General features: G+C 49.6%; 1 protein-coding gene across 1 annotated transcript; it reads right to left on the reverse strand.

The window, feature by feature from the left end:
• Window positions 1-440: 440 nt before the first annotated feature.
• On the reverse strand, window positions 441-18,191 carry TSKU (tsukushi, small leucine rich proteoglycan). The gene is made up of 2 exons (XM_074156314.1): window positions 18,109-18,191; window positions 441-2,358 (listed from the first exon to the last, which is right to left on the reverse strand). The coding sequence occupies exon 2, from the start codon at window positions 2,349-2,351 to the stop codon at window positions 1,293-1,295; it is 1,059 nt and encodes a 352-aa protein (XP_074012415.1). The 5' UTR covers window positions 2,352-2,358; window positions 18,109-18,191; the 3' UTR covers window positions 441-1,292.
• Window positions 18,192-18,592: the final 401 nt, after the last annotated feature.

The following is an 18,592-nucleotide window of genomic DNA, read 5'->3' on the forward strand; positions in this document are numbered from 1 at the left end:
AGGGCTCTGCTTTGCTTTGCCAGAACTTCAGCAGTGGAGGAAAAAATGAGTAAATCTCGAGGACCAGGCTTTTTATCAGATTTCAGTTGGCAGCCAGGGAACTGTGTGAGGGAAAGAAAAGCTACAAGTCTGGAAAATAAAACCCAAGATCTTTCCCCTGATAGGCAAAGCACTCCAGGGTCGCAGGCGTCAGTGCTAATCCTTCCCCTGGCATGTTCTGGAGAGCATTTCGGCACTGGAAATTGCCTCACACGCGCCCAGCTGAGTCGCAGATGTTGTGTTCAGATGGGGAACGTCATCATGGAAACAGCTTACTCTCACATCCTCTGGGTCTGCATCTTGATTTGATAAGGTTGTCAAGATGAGAATCCCTGTCAAAGTTTTCTTCCAAGCTTCCCCAGAAAGGGAACAGGGATTTTTTTTTTTTTTTTTTTTTTTTTAAGTTAGGCTACACAATCTCTTCGCTTTGCAACTCAGTCAATCTGATTCGTTGGAGGTTGGTTCCTGGGTGAGATGTGGCTGTTGGCAGACCCCTCTGCTCCCCTTGCTCTGCTGCGCATCAGCTCTGAGCAATGGCTCGCTAAGGGTAGAAAGACAGGAGGTTGCCAAGGTTGGACCTAAAGTAATTAGACGTGGAAAAGATCGAGATGGGAAAACAGGGAGAAAACTGTGGGAAAAGTTCTCGGCTTACTCAATATTCATTGCACACCTATGCAAATAATGTGTGAAAACCAGCACAGTAGGAGTACCCTGTATTCAGGTTGGTCTGGAAATGTTTCTTCAAGACTGAAAGTGCATGACAGGGAACAGGGTGCTGCTAACGAAGGCAACATCCAGAAGGCACTTCTTGGGGAGTAATAATTAAAAAAAAGGATGATGCATGGGTTTGTAAGCAAGCAGCTACCGAGTTGGTATGTTTTGGTGTGTGCTCTGGTGAGACGTAGCTTTGCTCCTACAAATGTGTCTGGGGCAGGAAGGTTTGCTCCAGACTGACCTTTCTGCCCTGGGACCTGCAGAGCAGCTTAGTCCCTGTTGGCCAGCATCACTGCTCTTGAGGGAATGGGCTGCGTGCAGGACCTCAATGCACTGGGTAAAATCTGGAGCCTGCAGACGACGCGGGCCAGGAACTGAGAGTTTATAAAATCCACAAACAATCAAGTGGTGGCGTATACAAATATATAAATTATTGACAGTTTTACAAAAGGCACACTGCAAGCCATCTCAGTCCGACACCTGTACAAATCCCACGCCCCCCTTCCCCTCCCTTCCCCACCTTATCTCCCCAGCTTTCATCACGAAACGTAAGGTGCTGCTGCTACGGACCCGTGGCTGTCGTGGCAACTGAGGACCTCTTTTTTGGTCAATCCAATTTGTCGGTGGTACTGTCCTTCTTTGATGGTCTTAAGACACTGTATGTTCTTCCCCAGGGTGATGCTTTTGATGGAAGGCAGGTATTTCAGCACAGTCTTTGGCAAGGACGACACACCTGTCCCGGAGAGGTTGAGCTCTTGTAGGGAGTTCAGACCAAAGATAACTTCAGCAGGCAGTGACTTTAAGTTGGGATTGTTGGATAAATCCAGAACTTGGAGAGCTGGTAGTTCCTTGAAGCTATAAGGAGATAATTCTCCAAAGCCACACAGGCCACTGAGGGATAAATGAATCAAATCTTTCAGCCCTCTGAAGTCTCCTTTCTCAATCTTGACTAGAGGGTTCCCATCAAGATTTAAATATCGGAGAGGAATCCCTTGAAGGTTTGGCACTGATGTCAGCCTGTTTCCAGAAAGATTTAAGTTCTGGATGTTGGGGATGCTCTTTTCACGGTGCCTTGTAATTGTGCTGAGCATATTACTGGATAGATCCACATTCAGGGGTTTTCCTTGACCTTTTGAAGCAAAAATGTCCATAGCTATATCCAAAAGCTTGTTATTGCTCAAATCTATGTCGCCCAAAGGAGAACTGGAGAAACAGTCCTCCGGGAGGACTTCCAGAGAGTTATGACTCAGATCCAAGGACTCCAGGTACCGCAGCCTGGAGAAGGTTGTGGAGGAAATCTTGGCAATTTTGTTGTAGCTCAGGTCAAGGCTCACCAAGGTGGTGTATCCAGGGCCAGTAAGCATCGATTCATTGATTGTTTCCAGTTTGTTTGATGATAGGTCCAAGTAGGAGGTATCTAGAGGGATTGGGACAGGAACAATGTGTGAGCCTATTCCACTGCAGTCCACCTTGGTCAAGCTAAAGCTGTCAAAGAGGCCAAAGCTTTCTACTTCGCAGTGGCAGCCGGGGAAGCAGGTTTTGGTGGTGCCAAAACAAGGAAGGAGAAGCAGCAAATTGAACCAGGGTAGGAACTGCATTGTTAACCTGGAAAACAAGACAATAAGAAAATAGATTTAATTGTGTAGAAATTACTGAAGATGTGTAACAGTTTGAGTTGTGCAGTCTTTTCCTCTGTCTTTCCAAAGGGATAGATTAAGTATACCCCTAAATAACATGGATGTCCCAAACACTTTGTCTCTCATGTGGTGAACCCCACCGCAAATTTAATGGAGAAAACAATATTGGGCTTGTTAACAGTATTTGCAGATATAAAGAAGTTAAGACACAACTGGAAATGAGCTGTAAGAACAGTAGGCTGCCTTCAAGAAGGATCTAGCCAACATGCATCCTTTTGACTTGACCATGGAAGAAGCTAAATGACAGCTGAGCCATTTTACAGCCTGGCAAACGTCAACACACAGAGGTCTTCATGTCAGGGCATCTGTGTGAGATTTGGGAGCACCAGGTTCCAGACCCTGTCAACCCATCAGGAAAGGAAAAAACAAACTCCTATTCAAATTGCCTGTAGATGACAGAGATAAGGTCATCATCAGAACATCACCAGATGAACAGCTAGAAAGAGTAACTGCCTACTGGCCAAATGGACAGCACGTCACGCTTCCTTAGACTTCAGATGCAAATTTAGAAGTGTTTAGGTAGGTAAGATCATGGCTTTATATCAGGTGGCTAAAACCAGCCCTCCTCGGGCTGGTGGCAGGCAGGAGAGACAACAGCCACTTGGTTCCTCGCCTGCTGGAGCAGAGGAACTAAGGACTGCTCAGTCTAATCCAGACTCTGCTGTGGTGGGCCCAGCCTCCTGCACAGTCACTGAGTGGAGAGTGCCAATTTCTTTCATAAAGAGCCTCTGGGGAGTCTTTGCTAATTACATTAAGTATTCTCTCTGATTAACAATGCCAGCAAGAAAGGAGCTCTCTCCATCCCTCCTCCATCGAAGACTCCATTCCTCCATTGTCACAGTCGAGAAAGGAGGAGAGCTGATGTGCACCTCTCCAGCTTTGCTGGACCTCTTCAGATGACATTCTAACAGCTCCTCCGCACAACTGTGGGCAACAGCAGCTGTGTGATTTCAAGTCAGCCCAAAAAGCTTTAGCTCTGCATCTCTGGGGAGGGTAAATGGGAGCATCCCCCAGGTCAGCAGAGGCAGCGAGGGCTGTCCTCACTGGTTCCCATTGCAGTCGTGGGTGACGGCTCCTCATGCCTTACAAACGGTCTGCAGGACGCTGGCAACAAAAACTCCCACCACACCAGGCAAGCAGCTCCATCAGCACCGCTCTTTGGCTACGCTGCTGGCGATAAACAGACTCACGTGCCAAGCACTCATTTAGCTAAAAAAAACCCCACCCCCAATCCCCTTTTAACACATGTTCCTGTCTCCACCTCAGCCCCCCTGGTCTCTATTCTCACCTTTCCCACAGCTGTTTAAAAGCACTTCATTAGCTTCCTTGCAGTATCATCTTTCCCCACACCGCCTTTGATCTGGCCCAGGCGCCTTCCCCACAGCCCCTGCACCTTCCCAGGACCATTTCCTAGAAGTTCACACTTCGTCTTCCCTCACCCACCCCTTGGCAGCAGTTTCTCTCCCTTTTCAGCGTGGTCCTCTTGGCCCTGTTCTCCTTCCCAGGAGACCCACCAGGGACCACCTGCCAACGTGCCAAAGAAGTGCAAAGGGGGAAAAGCGTTGCAAAAATATTGTCCTGATCACTGATACGAGTAGTGTGGTGGTAACTCCCAGACCTCCTGCAAATAGAGAGCAGAGATTGGGACTCTGGCCAAAGAGCCTGCAACCAAAGCATTGCTAAGGGCCAACACGCAATCCTCCAGGGTCCATTATTCTACAGAAGCAACAGAAAATCAGTAAGATGAGCCCCAGTCCCAGCCCATCTCAACTGTTTCTTGAGAAAACACATATGTGTGCAGAGGGGACGCAGAGGGTAGTGCTCTTTTCTGCAGACACGTTTCCAGATATCCCTTTCCTAATGACATCAAGGCTGATCCCCCTTGGTTCCGTGCAGACAGACCGTATCTTGCTCCCTTCTGCAAACCCTTCTCAACTAAATACTGCCTTTTTTTTTTTTTTTTTTTTTTAATGAAGCTGCATTTGGAGCACACTGAAACATTTTATTACCAGGGGAGATTAGAGCAGTGGGGAGCTCTTTGGAAACTCAAAAAGCAAAAAAGCCAAATGTTAAATGTCTCATGTACAGGGAAATACCGGCGTTAGTGTCAGCTCAATCTACCGATATTTCTTCTCCCAAATCCCACCCGCTGGCTATTCCCACTTCATGTCCCAACCGGGATAGTGCCTCCTGACTTCTCCTTTGAAAGCCCAGCTCAGTTCCTCATGGCATCCCGTTGGCTCCAGTCGGAGGTGGATCAGACCCCAGCAGGTCTGAAGACACATCAGTGTGAGACTTGACTTGGCTTTCTGAGCACTGCTAAGACCTTCATGGGTTCCAGCTGGGCCACCTGAAGAACAGCAAGAAGGCAATCTTGAAAGTCCTAGTTTAACTGGGAACAGACTTTTTAATAGGACAATGAGTAACAGTTTTAAGCTAAAAGAGTGTTAATTCAGACTAGATATAAGGAAGAAATTCTTATGATGAGGGTGGTGAAACACTGGCCCAGGTTGCCCAGAGAGATGGTAGGTTTCCCGTCCCTGGAAACATTCAAGGTCAGGTTGGATGGTGCTCTGAACAACTTGATCTAGTTGACGATGTCGCTGCTCGTTGCAGGGGGTGGGACTAGACAGCCTTTAGAGGTCCCTTCCAACCCAAATCATTCTATGATTCTATGAACTGAGAGAATAATAAAAGCCAGTGCTGGGCCTTGATATGCGGCTGCTCAAGCTCCTTTTGACGTGGGAATTCCCTTCCTAATCAGCCTCCAAAATGATCGCTGGAAGTGGGCAGATACAGTGACTCCCACTGCAGCATCCGTGGCTCCAGCTAGCAGCATGCGTGAAACTTTATGCAGCTGAAATGCAGTATGCAAAGCTCAGTTTAGGTACTTGCACAGCATCTATTGCCTCTTCCCTCCTCACAGCGCTGCCCCAAATTCTCCCTTACTGGCTCCCCGATTGCCTTGCAAGTGAGATGGAATCCATTACCACCAGTTAAAAACTCCCTTATGGAGCAGCATGAAACATTCATGGGATAACAAGCCACTTGGCCAATAGCTCTGGTAAAAGATAGGAGAAATAAAAGCACTGGTCATCTTCCAGTCCAAGAAAGAGACTCCTGCATTGCCAGATAATCAATGAAGAGCTTAGTCAGGTACAGGCATGCTTCATCATCACATGGAGCAGTCGATAGCGCTCTTTGAAATGGGGAAAGAAACACGCCGCAGGCATTTACAATTCATCTGTGTACAGCGTGCATTTGAAACCGCATCAAATTGCCTTTGGATTGCTGCCTACGAGCTGCTCTGTTGATAAAGGCAGGAAGCCAAGGTATCCCCTCGTAAAAAGAAGATGAGTTATCCTCCTGAAGCACTGGGGAAATTCACCTGGAGGAAACACCACGGGGCCAGAAACCACCAGCCCCACCACCTGGGATGGGGAGGGGAAAGCCACCGTGAGCAAACAGGCTGCTCTCAGGCTTGTTTGGCCACGGCCTCTTCATTTCTATGGCTCTTGTGGTGTGGAGAGATCCCAGGGACAAATTTTGGTCATCTGACAGCTCTGGAGGGCTCATTATACCCACCGATTTTCAACAGGAGCTGCTGGTAGTGTGGCATCGCCCCCCACACTTCAGGTGCCCAGCGTGGCTGCAGGGTTCTGGTCTTTCTATCTACCTTGCTGGTCCTTTCTGCACGGCAACTATCCTGAGACAACCCCGAGGAGACACAGTGGTGGGAAATGGTGCACCAGCAGGGTGCCAGCCTTCTCCTCCAAATCCCACATCTCTCCCTGAGCCTGCAGATGCCCTGACGCCTTCTCCCTGCTCTGCTCATCCCCGGCACCATCGTGTGGCAGGACCCAGGTGGAAACCTCACACTGAGATTTCCCTGACAAAAAATCCTGGTAAAATCTGATTTTAAAACCAGTCTGCAGAGGAAAACTAGGTCTCAGCTGATGGCTGGGGAGGTGGGAGGGAGGAAAGCCCTGTTACGGTGTTGTTGCAAATTCACTCTTCTCATTGCACTTGATTTCCTCCCTCTCTGCTTCCTTAAAGACTTTTCTCACTAGTCTTCCCTGACGCACAGCTGAGGCTTTGCCACCTCATTCCCAACCAAGGGAAATGGGCTAACACATCCTGCCCTGGATGGAAGCCCATGAGATGAAGAGGATGCTACCTAGGGTACCTCCGGTTGCCCTGGCAACCAAGCCAGAGATCCCTATAGCCAAAAATCAAGGACTAATTAAAAAATATTAAAAAGGGGAGGTGTTTGAAAGTTCATTGTTTGATGGAGTCGGGAAACAGCCACCCTGTACTTCACACTGCAGCCCTCAGCTGCCCTGAACATGCCACTCAGCAAAGCATCAGCTGAAATTCAGCTGGAGTCAGGGCTGAAGACCCAGAGTCACCCAATGAAGCTTAAGGTACAGTGCAGAAACCCCAAGTTGTCTCTATGGTGGGATGAAGAGAAAGAAATTGCTCCAGAAGGGGTTGAAACCCACCTAATTCCAGACCCATCCTTGGAGATGTCCCATCTTTCCCTTGTCCATGGTGGAACATGGTGCCCAGTCTCCATGGGGTACTGCTTCCCACCCCATCCCTGGCTGCATCTGCCAAACCCAAGTCCCACCCAGCAACCACGTGCACCCAGGATAAATGAGTTCAGATCACTCATCCAACAAAAAACCCCCTAATCTTCCTTTTTCCCCTTTGGTGGGTCAGTTTTCCAGCAAATCTGGCTGCCCAGCTCTCACCAGGAATGGGGAAAAGAGGACCCATCTTTTCAACAGCAGCCCGCCATTAGAGCAGATCAGGTATGACATGAAGCCCTGCATGTCTTGGTGGACAGAACCTGGTAATATCCTTTCTTGTTGCACATATGATGCTGGATTAATTCTGGAATAGCAACAAATAGAGCAACCTTTAACGGAAAGAGTCAAAAAGGAAAAGCTGGAGTCTGCATATCCTAAATAGGGTTGATGAAGGAACTGCGACTCCTCCAACACCCTTACTAGTAACAATATTTCATCAGGAGGAAAATTTGGGGATTGTCTTCTGTCTCTTGCATCAGCCAAGTGAAAAAAGCAACATCTTTATAGCAAAACTCCCAAGGCCCACTTGGCTGCATTCACTAATTGGGGGCAGGGGAAAGGGAAAGCTATTGGAAAGCGAAACAGGACGCATTGGTTATGACAGAGGCCATAAATCCTCCAGATTTAAAAAAAAAAAAAAAAAAAAAGAGATAGTTGACTCTTTCTCTCTTTAAATACTTGGGAGGCTCCAAAAGGCAGCTGGGATGGTGGCTCCAGCAGATCACTCTGGAGCACCAGGATGCTCCTCTAACAACAAAAGTGCTTTAGAGACCTTTTTTTTCCCTACCTTTTATTTTCTCCATTAATTATTCTGTAAAATAGGAATAATTACCAGCTAAAGCCTAGTGCTAGCAACAGCTGCACTTTTCCAGTGTGGACTCTCCCGGGCTGAGTCCAAAGGAGGCCTCAGAAGCAATCGCAGCTCGGTCTCCGGATCACAGGAGCCAGCGTGAGGAGACAGCAAAACTGGCTCAAACCAGCCTACAACCAGAGATCATTAAGCCCTTAACTCGCAGGCACACACCCCTTACATGATAAAGAAACCGCTGCTGACAAGGTTACTCTCTTTTTTCCTTTCTTTTTTTTTTTTTTGTGTGTGTGTGTGTGAATCCATTGAAAGCAAAGGTCACCCAGGCTTTTTGCTCTGCCCGCTTCAGACCGGCTCTTCCCTGCAAAAAGGGTCCCCACATGCATGCAGCAAATAATTGTGTTTACCCCCCCCCCCTACAAAGCTTATTAAGCCAATTAGTGCTTCCCCACAAAGGAGTTTTGGTGTAAATGGGAACAGGGCTTTCTGACCCGTTTGTTATTTTACGTTGTTTGCTGGTTTGGGGTAGGCTTTGCAAATACAGGTCCTGGTGTTTGTGACTTCTTGGATTTAAGGAGAGGAGAGCTAATGAGAATCCAAGAAGCATCTGCTATTTTGGTTTGATCCTGCATTTGTTTAGATGGGTTTGGGGGAGTTCAGTGAAGTTACTCTTGGTGACAGTGGCAGCACGATGAGAATTAGTCCCTTCGCTCTTCTAAATTTTTGATTTCATGGACCCCTCCATCAGGAGCCATTGCACAAGTCACTTTTGGGTGATAAGTTATCACCCTTCACTTCGCACTGATGGTTTTATCTGCTTAGACAGCAGAGCCATCCCCAATTACCCATCAGGATACAAAGAAGGGGTTGTGCAAGCCAGTCTTCTTCTTCTCCTCACCCTATTTCCCCCACCAGTGTGTACAAGCGATGGGATGGGAGGAAACTCAGCCACTGGGACAGTGGCTTTAGCCCTTATGGCTCAAAGTAAAGAGACACTGAGGGCCTGAACAGAAACTAAAATCATCCTGCAAGTGCCTGAACACTTTTTGCTCCATCTTCCCGCCCACTGGGGAAAACCAGAATTAAATGCAGGGAATGAAAAAAAAAATAGAAGAAAAAAAAAAAAAAAGCAAAAATGAAAAGATTTATCTATTAATTCCTTTCCACTTTAACGATTTCTAATAATGGATGTAAAAGCACCTCTTTTGCATTCAGTCAAGAGCCCCACTACCAAAGGGGGACTCGCTAGCAAGTAATCAACCCAGTGGTATCAGAAATCTGCATTACCAGGCTATGGAAGAATAATATACAATAGGCACCAAACTGGGGATGGAAAGAAAAAGTCCTCTCTCCTCCCCCAACGCAAAGCCGTGGTTGTATTTAAGGCAGCCCAGGGTGGGGGGTGTGATGGGGATGGGTGGTCTCAGGAGGGGATTTCTCCTCTCTGACCTGTGGGTCCCCAGGGATCACAGCGGGTAGCCAAGACAAGCTGATCTCGAGCCAGTGGTTTCTTTGCTCTGCAGGTAACTTTGTTCCCACTCAAGTGATTTCAAGAGGGGACCAAACTGCCATAAAGAGAGATGAGACCTGGTCTAGCGGGAAGCGTCCCTGGTCATGGCAGGGGGCTTGGAACTACATGATCTTTAAGGTCCCTTCTAACTCTAACCATTCTATGATTCTATGAGATGCTACTCCCGGATCTGGAGAAGAACCACATTGCTCTGCATCAAGTCTATCTTTGCAAGACTTGAATCTCACCAAAAAAACCCACGGAATTTGGGGTGTGGACAGCCAAAATGGCCGAGGAAGGCAAAAACAAGACGTCATTCCTCATTTTCCCAATATCTCAGTTCGTTTTTCTCGGCTCCGGACATAGAGAAACTGCTGAGCCAAAACCACAATGATTAACTAGCATCCCACTGACGCTCTCCATCCTTCAGGGAGATTTTCATAGACATTACAGGGGATGGGCTATATAAGATTAGCAAAAGCAAAGCCAAATTGTTAAGCATCAGACACACTTCATAACCCCAAAGCCAAAGCCAAGCAGCCCCTCAACCCTGTGGGCTGCAGAGAAGACATATGGGATTGATCAAGAGGGAACCCAGCACCTCCAAACCCTACAGCTTCTCACCATGGGTTTGTTTTCAAACATGTGACATCCCTTGCTCAGCTGAAACAGCCTCTGCTCTATTGTTTTCCTTCAAGTAAAAAAAAAAATATATTAAAATTATCCTTTCTTTATAAAAGAAACGGAGAGCCCTATTAAAATAATCTTTGCTCCAACTGTTCATGTCACAAATCCCATCTGCTTTGCAAGAGGCCATGGGTAATTCATCATCCGAGTGTTTAAACAGCTAATAGTTTATTACACTTGTGCAATCTCTCCCCCGGCATCCCTCATCCCCCCTCAAGGAGGAAATCAAGGTGCGGTGAGGTGTATTTTGGGCTCTGACAAAAGGGAACCTGTGCGGGCAGGTCTGCCAGCCCATACAGCAAATTCCAGCTGATTTACATCCGTGGCTGAAATATGGACAATTTCTGCTGCCTCGAGAGCTGCATGCCTCCAAAAGCTACATCTTGGAATCAGACAGCAGCCCAGCACCTGGGAATTTCGCCTCAAGTGGGAAAAAGTTGGTGCTACCTCCAGCATGGGCAAATTAGGAATTAAATCACAGCCACAGCAGGGTTTTGCACAAAAATCCCCCTTTCCTGCTCAGCCCAGGAAGCTCCCAGGCTAATAGTGGGGAGAGATTAGGTGGGGGAAATAGTCTCCCGTGGCTTTTTGAAAGCAATTTTGCTCGCCAGCCTCACGCCGAGCTGTGCTTGTGCCCGGAGGAGGCATTCCCGAAAGGAAATGAAGTTTGCTAAGCATACAGAGTGGCTGCAGGCAGGGGAAGGCAGGCATCGGGGCAGCGTGGCACCTCCCAGCAGCACCCTTCTGGATTTATGGGGATTGCTGGGAGCAGAGAGGACATGACCATCCTGGCCCCACCGCTGCCTCCTGGCTATGTCGGTTGCAGGACCACTGAAACTGGGAGCATCAGCAGCCACACATGGATTCACAGAATCACACAGAATCACACAAAATCACAGAATGATACGGGGTTGGAAGGGACCTCTGGAGATCATCTAGTCCAACCCCCCTGCCAGAGCAGGTCCACCCAGAGCAGGTTGCACAGGAACATGTCCAGGTGGGTTTTGAATGTCTCCAGAGAAGGAGACTTCACCACCTCTCTGGGCAGCCTGTTCCAGTGCTCTGCCACCCTCACAGGAAAGAAGTTTTTCTGCATGTTCAGATGGAATTTCACGTGTTCCAGTTTGTGCCCGTTGCCCCTTGTCACTGTCACTGGGCACCACTGAGAAGAGCCTGACCCCATCCTCTTGCCACCTGGCCTTTAGATACTGATCAGCATTGATGAGAATCCCTCTCAGTCTTCTCTTCTCCAGGCTGAACTGACCTAGGTCTCTCTGCCTTTCATCATCAGAGAGATGCTCCATTCCTTGATCATCTTTCTATCCCTCCACTGGGCTCTTTCCAGTAGTTCCCAGCAGCCCAGGATGCATGGGATCAAACAAGATGCCCGCAAGGGATGCAGGAGCTCAGGGCTTTCTCCTGCTCCAGCATCACCCTGGGGGTGATCGCCCCAAATCCTTTTACCCCCTGATAGTCACTGCTTCCCATCCTTCCCCTCAGCTTTTTAACCATGAGCATCTCCAGGAACAGGAGGTCTCACTGCCCTGGTACTCACTGAGCCTAACACAGACCTCATCTCTGCCAGGAACACAAATATTTTCTTAACCGCCTCAAACTCAGCCTGAACAGGATCTTTATCATAAACCCAGCAACACATCCCTGAATGGGAGGTCTCCATTGTAGAGGAGTTATTTTGGCACAAATGGGTTTACAAACCAGCCCTTCAGCGTAGCAAAGGGAGAGGTTTACACCTAGTTTTACACCAGCCCTAATGCATTTTGCTACAGAGGGACCTGGTGAAGCCACCAGCAGATCCCCATCCATCATCTTCGATGCCCAAGGGCTCGCCATGATGCACGGAGGGAGGCTGCGAGTAGCCAGGCTTCACCCAAATCACAGCAGTAACCTTGGATTAAATCCCCCTTCATCGGGACTGCAGCCTCCTTTGCAAAAGATCGGCTTAAAAATGATGGATCACGTCTACAACATCGGGATTGCACGTGCTTCCCCCTCCCCTCCAACCATTTCTGGTGTCAGACTAAGAAGGCCAACAAGCTGACATGAATTTTTAAAGCATAAAACACCTGAGGCAGGGCCGTATTTCTAACCTGGTCAGTTATTGAAAGCCAGAATCATCCTAGCAAGCTTTTCACTGAATTTCACTGAATTTTTTTAGAGTTGGAAGGGACCGTATAGATCATCTAGTCCAACTCCCCTGCTGAAGCAGGATTGCTTAGAGAATGCTACTCAGGACTGCATCCAGGTGGGTCTTGAAAATATCTAAAGAAGGGGACTCCACAACCTCCCTGGGCAGCCTGTTCCAGGGCTCTGTCACCCTCACTGTGAAGAAATTCTTTCTCGTATTCAAGTGGAACCTCTTATGTTCCAGCTTGTGCCCGTTGCCCCTTGTCCTGTCACTGGGAACCACTGAAAAGAGTCTGGCTCCCTCCTCCTTCAACCCACCCTTCAGATACTTATAAACATTGATAAGGTCTCCCCTCAGCCTTCTCTTCTCCAGGCTAAAGAGTCCCAGCTCTCTCAGCCTTTCCTCATAAGGGAGATGCTCCAATCCCTTAATCATCCTCGTTGCCCTTCGCTGGACTCTTTCCAGTAGTTCCCTATCCCTCTTGAATTGGGGAGCCCAGAACTGGACACAGTATTCCAGTTGTGGCCTCACCAGTGCAGAGTAGAGGGGGAGAATGACTTCCCTTGACCTACTAGCCACACTCTTCCCTATGCAGCCCAGGATTCCGTTGGCCTTCCTGGCCACAAGAGCACACTGCTTGCTCATTGTCATTTTGCTGTCTACCAGGACTCCCAGATGTTTCTCTTTGGAGCTTGGCTCCAGCAGGTCCACGCCTAACCTGTATTGGTGCCTGACATTCTTCTTGCCCAGGTGTAGCACCTTACACTTTTCCCTGTTGAACCTCATGAGGTTCTTCCTTGCCCAGCTCTCCAGCCTGTCCAGGTCTCTCTGGATGGCAGCACGGCCCTCCGGGGTGTCAGCCACCCCACCCAACTTGGTATCATCAGCAAACTTGCTGAGGATACACTCTGTCCCCTCATCCAGGTCACTGATGAATATGTTGAACAGGACTGGACCAAGTATTGACCCCTGGGGGACACCACTGGTTACAGGCCTCCAGCTTGAACCTGTTCCATTAACCATTACCCTTTGGGTCCTGTCACACAGCCAGTTCTCAATTCACCTCACTGTCCCCTCATCCAGCCCATACTTCCTTAGTTTTCCAATGAGGATGTTATGGGAGACAGTGTCAAAAGCCTTGCTGAAGTCAAGGTAGATGACATCTGCTGCTCTCCCCTCATCCAGCCAACCAGTTATGGCATCATAGAAAGCTATCAGATTGGTCAAGCATGATTTACCCTTGGTAAACCCATGTTGCCCACTTCCAATAACCCCTTGCTCTTCAACTTGTTTGGAGATGACATCTAGAATGAGTCTCTCCATTACCTTCCCAGGGACGGAGGTGAGACTAACTGGTCTGTAGTTCCCAGGGTCCTCCTTCTTGCCCTTTTTGAAGACTGGTGTGATGTTGGCCTTCCTCCAGTCTTCTGGCACCTCTCCTGTTCTCCATAACTTTTCAAATATGATAGAGAGTGGCCCAGCGATAACTTCTGCTAGCTCTCTCAGCACTCGCGGGTGTATCCCATCTTTTCCTACAGCCTCAGCCCTTGCTCTCCCACACCTGACCCCCAAACCCAGGCGGTTCCTGTGCCAGGTCCTGCTACGATGATACTTTTTCGTAGCACTCTGGCTCCCAGAGACATGATATAATTCAAGAGGAATGCACTCTGGGACGAACACCATATGCCAGGCCAGCGGGAAACATTAAGAGGTGCAGCACAGGGAGAGGAAACCTCTTATCCATGCTGGACACTCCTTGGTTTTATAGAGTCATAGAATAGTTCGGGTTGGAAAGGACCTTAAAGATCATCTAGTTCCAAACCCCATGCCATGGGCAGGGACACCTCTCACTACACCAGGTTTTAACTGTTAATAGAGCTGCTCAGCTGGATCATCATGCCTGGCTGGGGAGTGCCACATGCCATGCGTGTCCCTGGGATGACACATGACACATGCCACATCCCACCCCAGGAGAGCACAGGTTGCCAGGACCCACTGGCGGCTGTTTGGTCCATGAGGGAAAGGCACAGCGTCTGTGGATATATCCCACATCCCCAATGTAGTTTGCTTTCAACCACCCTGGTGAGCTGGTTTGAGCTGCAGAAGGACCACGCTGGATGCATGGACATGGGTGGGTTTCCCTGGAAAGGATGAACTGGGCAGGGGGAAGGAAGGGAGAGGAGGGGTGGTGCTGGGGGAAGGCAATACATCCCAGGGTGATTGGAACTAGATCAGGGGGTTGGAACTAGATGATCTTTAAGGTCCCTTCCAAACTAAACCATTCTATGATTCTGTGTGATGCCTCTGCCCTTCCAGGTGAGACACAGCCCAGCAGGAACGAATAGCTCATAACAGCCCCATCAACCTGTATCTCTAAGGAACCATGCAGGGGGTGCAATACTGGTGGTGACAGACCCACTGAGTGAATCCACGCTGTTTCTTCAGTCAGCCTGAGGCTTCTGGGGAGACCAAACTTAGTGTCTGTGTAAACATTAAACATCCCTGAAGGTGTTCAAGGCCAGGTTAGAACAGGCTTTGAGCAACCTGGTCTAGTGGGAGGTGTCCCTGCCCATGGCAGCGGGGTTGGAACTCGATGATCTTTAAGGTCCCTTCCAACCCAAACCATTCTACGATACTATGTAGTGCCTCTCCCCTTCTGTGTGAGACACAGCCCAGCAGGAGCAAACAGCTCATAGCAGACCCATCATCCTGTATCTTGAAGGGCTTTCCGGCTCTTTCTCCTTGAAGAGGTGGCTGCAAACCAGGTGTCCAACCGCTGCCTCTGATGGCATGTCTTGATCATGGTGCTCTGCCCGGCCTCAGCAAGCAGAGGCAGCCAGCACTGGCCCAAATCACGTGAGAAGCAGAGGGAAAAGAAATCCACTCTGTCTGGGCAACACCTCCAGCCCTGGCAGAAGGATTTTAGGAGGACTCTGTGCAGCTTTAGCTCTCTGAAACACAGCAGCTCCTCCCAACCTCCCTTCTCCCAACAGCCCTGCGGGGCTGCTGGCTTCAATAAGCGAGGAGGCAAGGTTAGGCTGGGTGTCCCTCGGCATCACCCCAGCCGGCCCAGGGCTTCTTTGTGGGCTTTTTATTTATTTTTGTGGTTGGTTTGTTTTTTGTTTTTTTTTTTTTTTCATGCACAATAATCTCCGGGCCTCTTTGCCGCCTGTGGCTCTCAGCGTGCAGCTGCAGACCCTCCACCGAGGAGATAATAAATACAATCCTGGCCGTTATTGTTGCAAACAGCACAGCTGGAGGCTCCCGACTCCTTCCCCTCCCGGCCTTTCTTCCCCCCGCCCCTTCCCAAATAATTCTCGCAACGTGACGCTGCGAACAATGAACGCCAGCAAAATCTCTCGGTGGAGCATCAGGAGCTGCCCCCACCCCGGCGAAGCGCGTGAGACATTCGCTACGCCCAGCGGGTCTCCGAGAAGATTTGGGAAGGGGGGATTTGGGGAGGGAAAGGGGGGTCTGGGTAAAGCTGACAAAGGGTTTAGCAGCAGGGCATCATCCCCACCGCAGTTCCCAGCCCAGATGCTGCTCGACTGGCCCAGTGACGTGGTGTTGTGGCATCTCTTGAGCACTTTGCCTCCCCTCCCTGGCCCAGGATCCTCCAGTCCCTCTTGGCTGCCATGGGGCCTTGGAGAGAAAGCTCGTCTAAAGTAGGTTTGGAGAGCCACATCCCCAGCAGGACCCATTTCTCACCACTGATGTTACCACAAGTCCCCATTCACCTGCCTCAGTTTCCCTCCCAACACCTTAAGATTGACTAACCCCAGGGCCTAAAGGTCTTCATTTCTGTCTGGGGATGGGGGTACCATCCCCAAATTCAAATCCCATCAGTTTAACTGGGAATGGAGCACAAGCCAAGGCACCCTGGTCTCACCCCATAGAGAAGCCCCCTGCCAATGCCACCACTGCCACAACTGGTCAGCCAAACGCCACAACTGTCCTCATGCACTGTGTCCAGCTCCCGCCTTGCCTGGATGCTCCGGACACACCAGCCTTTCTCTGCCCTCTAAAAAATGGGCAGCCAGGCTGGGGGAAAGAGAAGGGGACATCTGGGGAGGTGGTTGTGGCAGAGAAATATCTGAGCACCTCTCAAACCAGTGTTTGTGGACTCTAAATCGTGGCTGCAGTCTCGGTGGCTTGCCAATAGCAGACCTGCCTCTGCAGGGACTTCTACCTACCCATGTGGACACCTCTCCTGGCTCCATCCTGTCCCCATCCCTGCCACCTTGTTTTTGGCACAGCTCCGTGGCACTTCTGCCATGCCAGGAAGATTCTGCAAGTCACCCAAGATGCACACAACCATCTTCCTTTTCCATTTAACCCTGTATTAAGCCACCTCCTAACCCAATTTGACCTGGTTTCACTGACCAGAAGAGTAAGACTTCCCAAATTACAGCATCCTCATATGTGTCCTCTGTGTGGGCTACAACGGTGCTGTCCCCTTACGCCCTGGTCCTTCCCCCAAAGCCAGGGGAGGTCACCATGTTGCCAACACAGCAGATAGGGACATCACCATGGGACATTTGGGGACAGTCCAGAAGAGCAATGTTTCCCTCCACAGTGCATGATACTGGCCAGGTTCAGAGTTACCCTGTGATCCTGTAATCCTCTGAGTTGGAGATCTCATGCAAGAGGTTGCACTTGGGTGGGAACTGAGCCTTTGGACTGGGATTAAAGGGTTTTGGAGGAAGGGTCTCCCCTGTCCTGCTGTGTGAAACTTGGCCTCGCCACGCCCCCTGCTACAGACATCTCTTTCTCAAGGATGGGAGGAAAACGGGCAATTTTGGGGTCAGGGATGTGCTCTGCCCCACTTGGAGAGTGAGCCCTGAGCAGATTTGTCACTTCAGACGTAATGGAGGTGAGGAATCACGTCTGGTTTGGCCCATGTGCCCCGGCAGGGCTTTGCCTTTATATCTTAGTTTTTTCTGACAAGGGTTATCTTTTTCGAAGTCAAAAAAAAAAAAGAAAAAAGGTCCTTATTTCTCTTCCCACCCCTGGTCTCGAGCTGCCGGGCACGAACCAAGGGAAAGGAGAGGAGTGAGCATCACAGATACACGGGCAGCTAAAAAGAAGCAGGAGAGGGGAAAGGGGAAGGAAAAGAAAACCCACAGATGCCGGCACTCGGATATTACACACAGCACATGGCCCTTCGCTCGGCTACGGCAAAGATAAAAGCGCTTTTTTTTTTTTTTTCCACTTTGCCACTGCTCCAACAGGCAGGTTTCCAGGCGGGTTAATGCAACGCAGGAATGTCCCGCGCTAAGGCAGCCAGGTTGGTTTAATCTCCTGCAGAGTCTGCAAGGACTCTGGGGTGGGGTGGAGGAGCCGGGGGGGGGCGACTCTCAGACCACGTATTTCCTTCCCTCCCCAGCTGCACGTGGGGAATAGTCCAAGAGGGAATGACGGAAACTCCCAGAAAAAAAAAAATAAAATATATATATAAATAAATAAATAAATATTTATAAATTGCAATACAAATGAAAGTATCAAGGCTCCCCTGCAATGAATGGCTGAGCCGTTCATACATTTGCCTCCGTAGGTCCAGGTGCCAAGTTTTAAGACAAGAAACGGCTTGCTCTGGCCGGCCTTTATCTCTTCCCGGCCCTCAACATCTCGGCGTTCGGAAGTTTCTTTTGATAGCCTGCCAGGCGGCCAGCCCTGCGGCTACCGCGCAAAGGCCAGGGGGTGCCGGGGGTCAGGAGGGCTGCCGGACAAGGATGCCTTGTCTTATCCCACCCTCCAGCCTCTGCTTCTCCCCACCAGCCAACTGACAAGGGAGGAGGAGGAGGAGGAGGAGGAGGAGGAGGGAGAAGAGAGTGAAAGAGGAGGAAAAAAAAAAAAAAAAGCAAGCAGTTAGGGATGGAGGGAAAACTCTAAACCTCCGGAAGACGGTGGCTCACCTTTTTTTCCCAGCTCTGTCTCCCTCCGGGATGGCACACACCGCTGGTCACTGCGGGGCTGGGGAAGCACAGGATGCTTTTTCCTGTATTAAAAAAAAAAAAAAAAGGAGAGACTTTTGCTTTTTTTTTTTTGTTTTACAGCTTTTTTCTCCCTATTTCTTTCCACCCATTCCATGCTGTTTTATTCCTTGCACTCAGTCTTAAAGAATAGGGGTGCAGGAGACCCATCACTCTGACCCTTCCCTTGTCAGTCCACCTCGCCGTCAGAAATTAATGTCCCCTGGGATGTCCGTCACGTCCTCGTTCCCTCCGGGAATTTTGTAATTGCTCCCCGCTGCCTCCGCCAGCAGCTGCTCAAATTCATTCACAAACCAGCAGCGTCTCCCCACTCCAGGATGCCGCAAGGGAAAACCCATCCGGCTGCTGCCACCCAACCTCCTGCCTCCCCCCGGGTACCGAGCATCGCTCACCCCACGCACCCACC

Source organism: Numenius arquata, chromosome 1 (assembly GCF_964106895.1).
Source record: "Numenius arquata chromosome 1, bNumArq3.hap1.1, whole genome shotgun sequence".
In the NCBI taxonomy this organism is placed as follows: domain Eukaryota; kingdom Metazoa; phylum Chordata; class Aves; order Charadriiformes; family Scolopacidae; genus Numenius; species Numenius arquata.

Excerpts from the sequence above, each read along its gene's own strand:
- TSKU (XM_074156314.1), bottom strand. The coding sequence starts at position 2,351 with ATGCAGTTCCTACCCTGGTTCAATTTGCTGCTTCTCCTTCCTTGTTTT.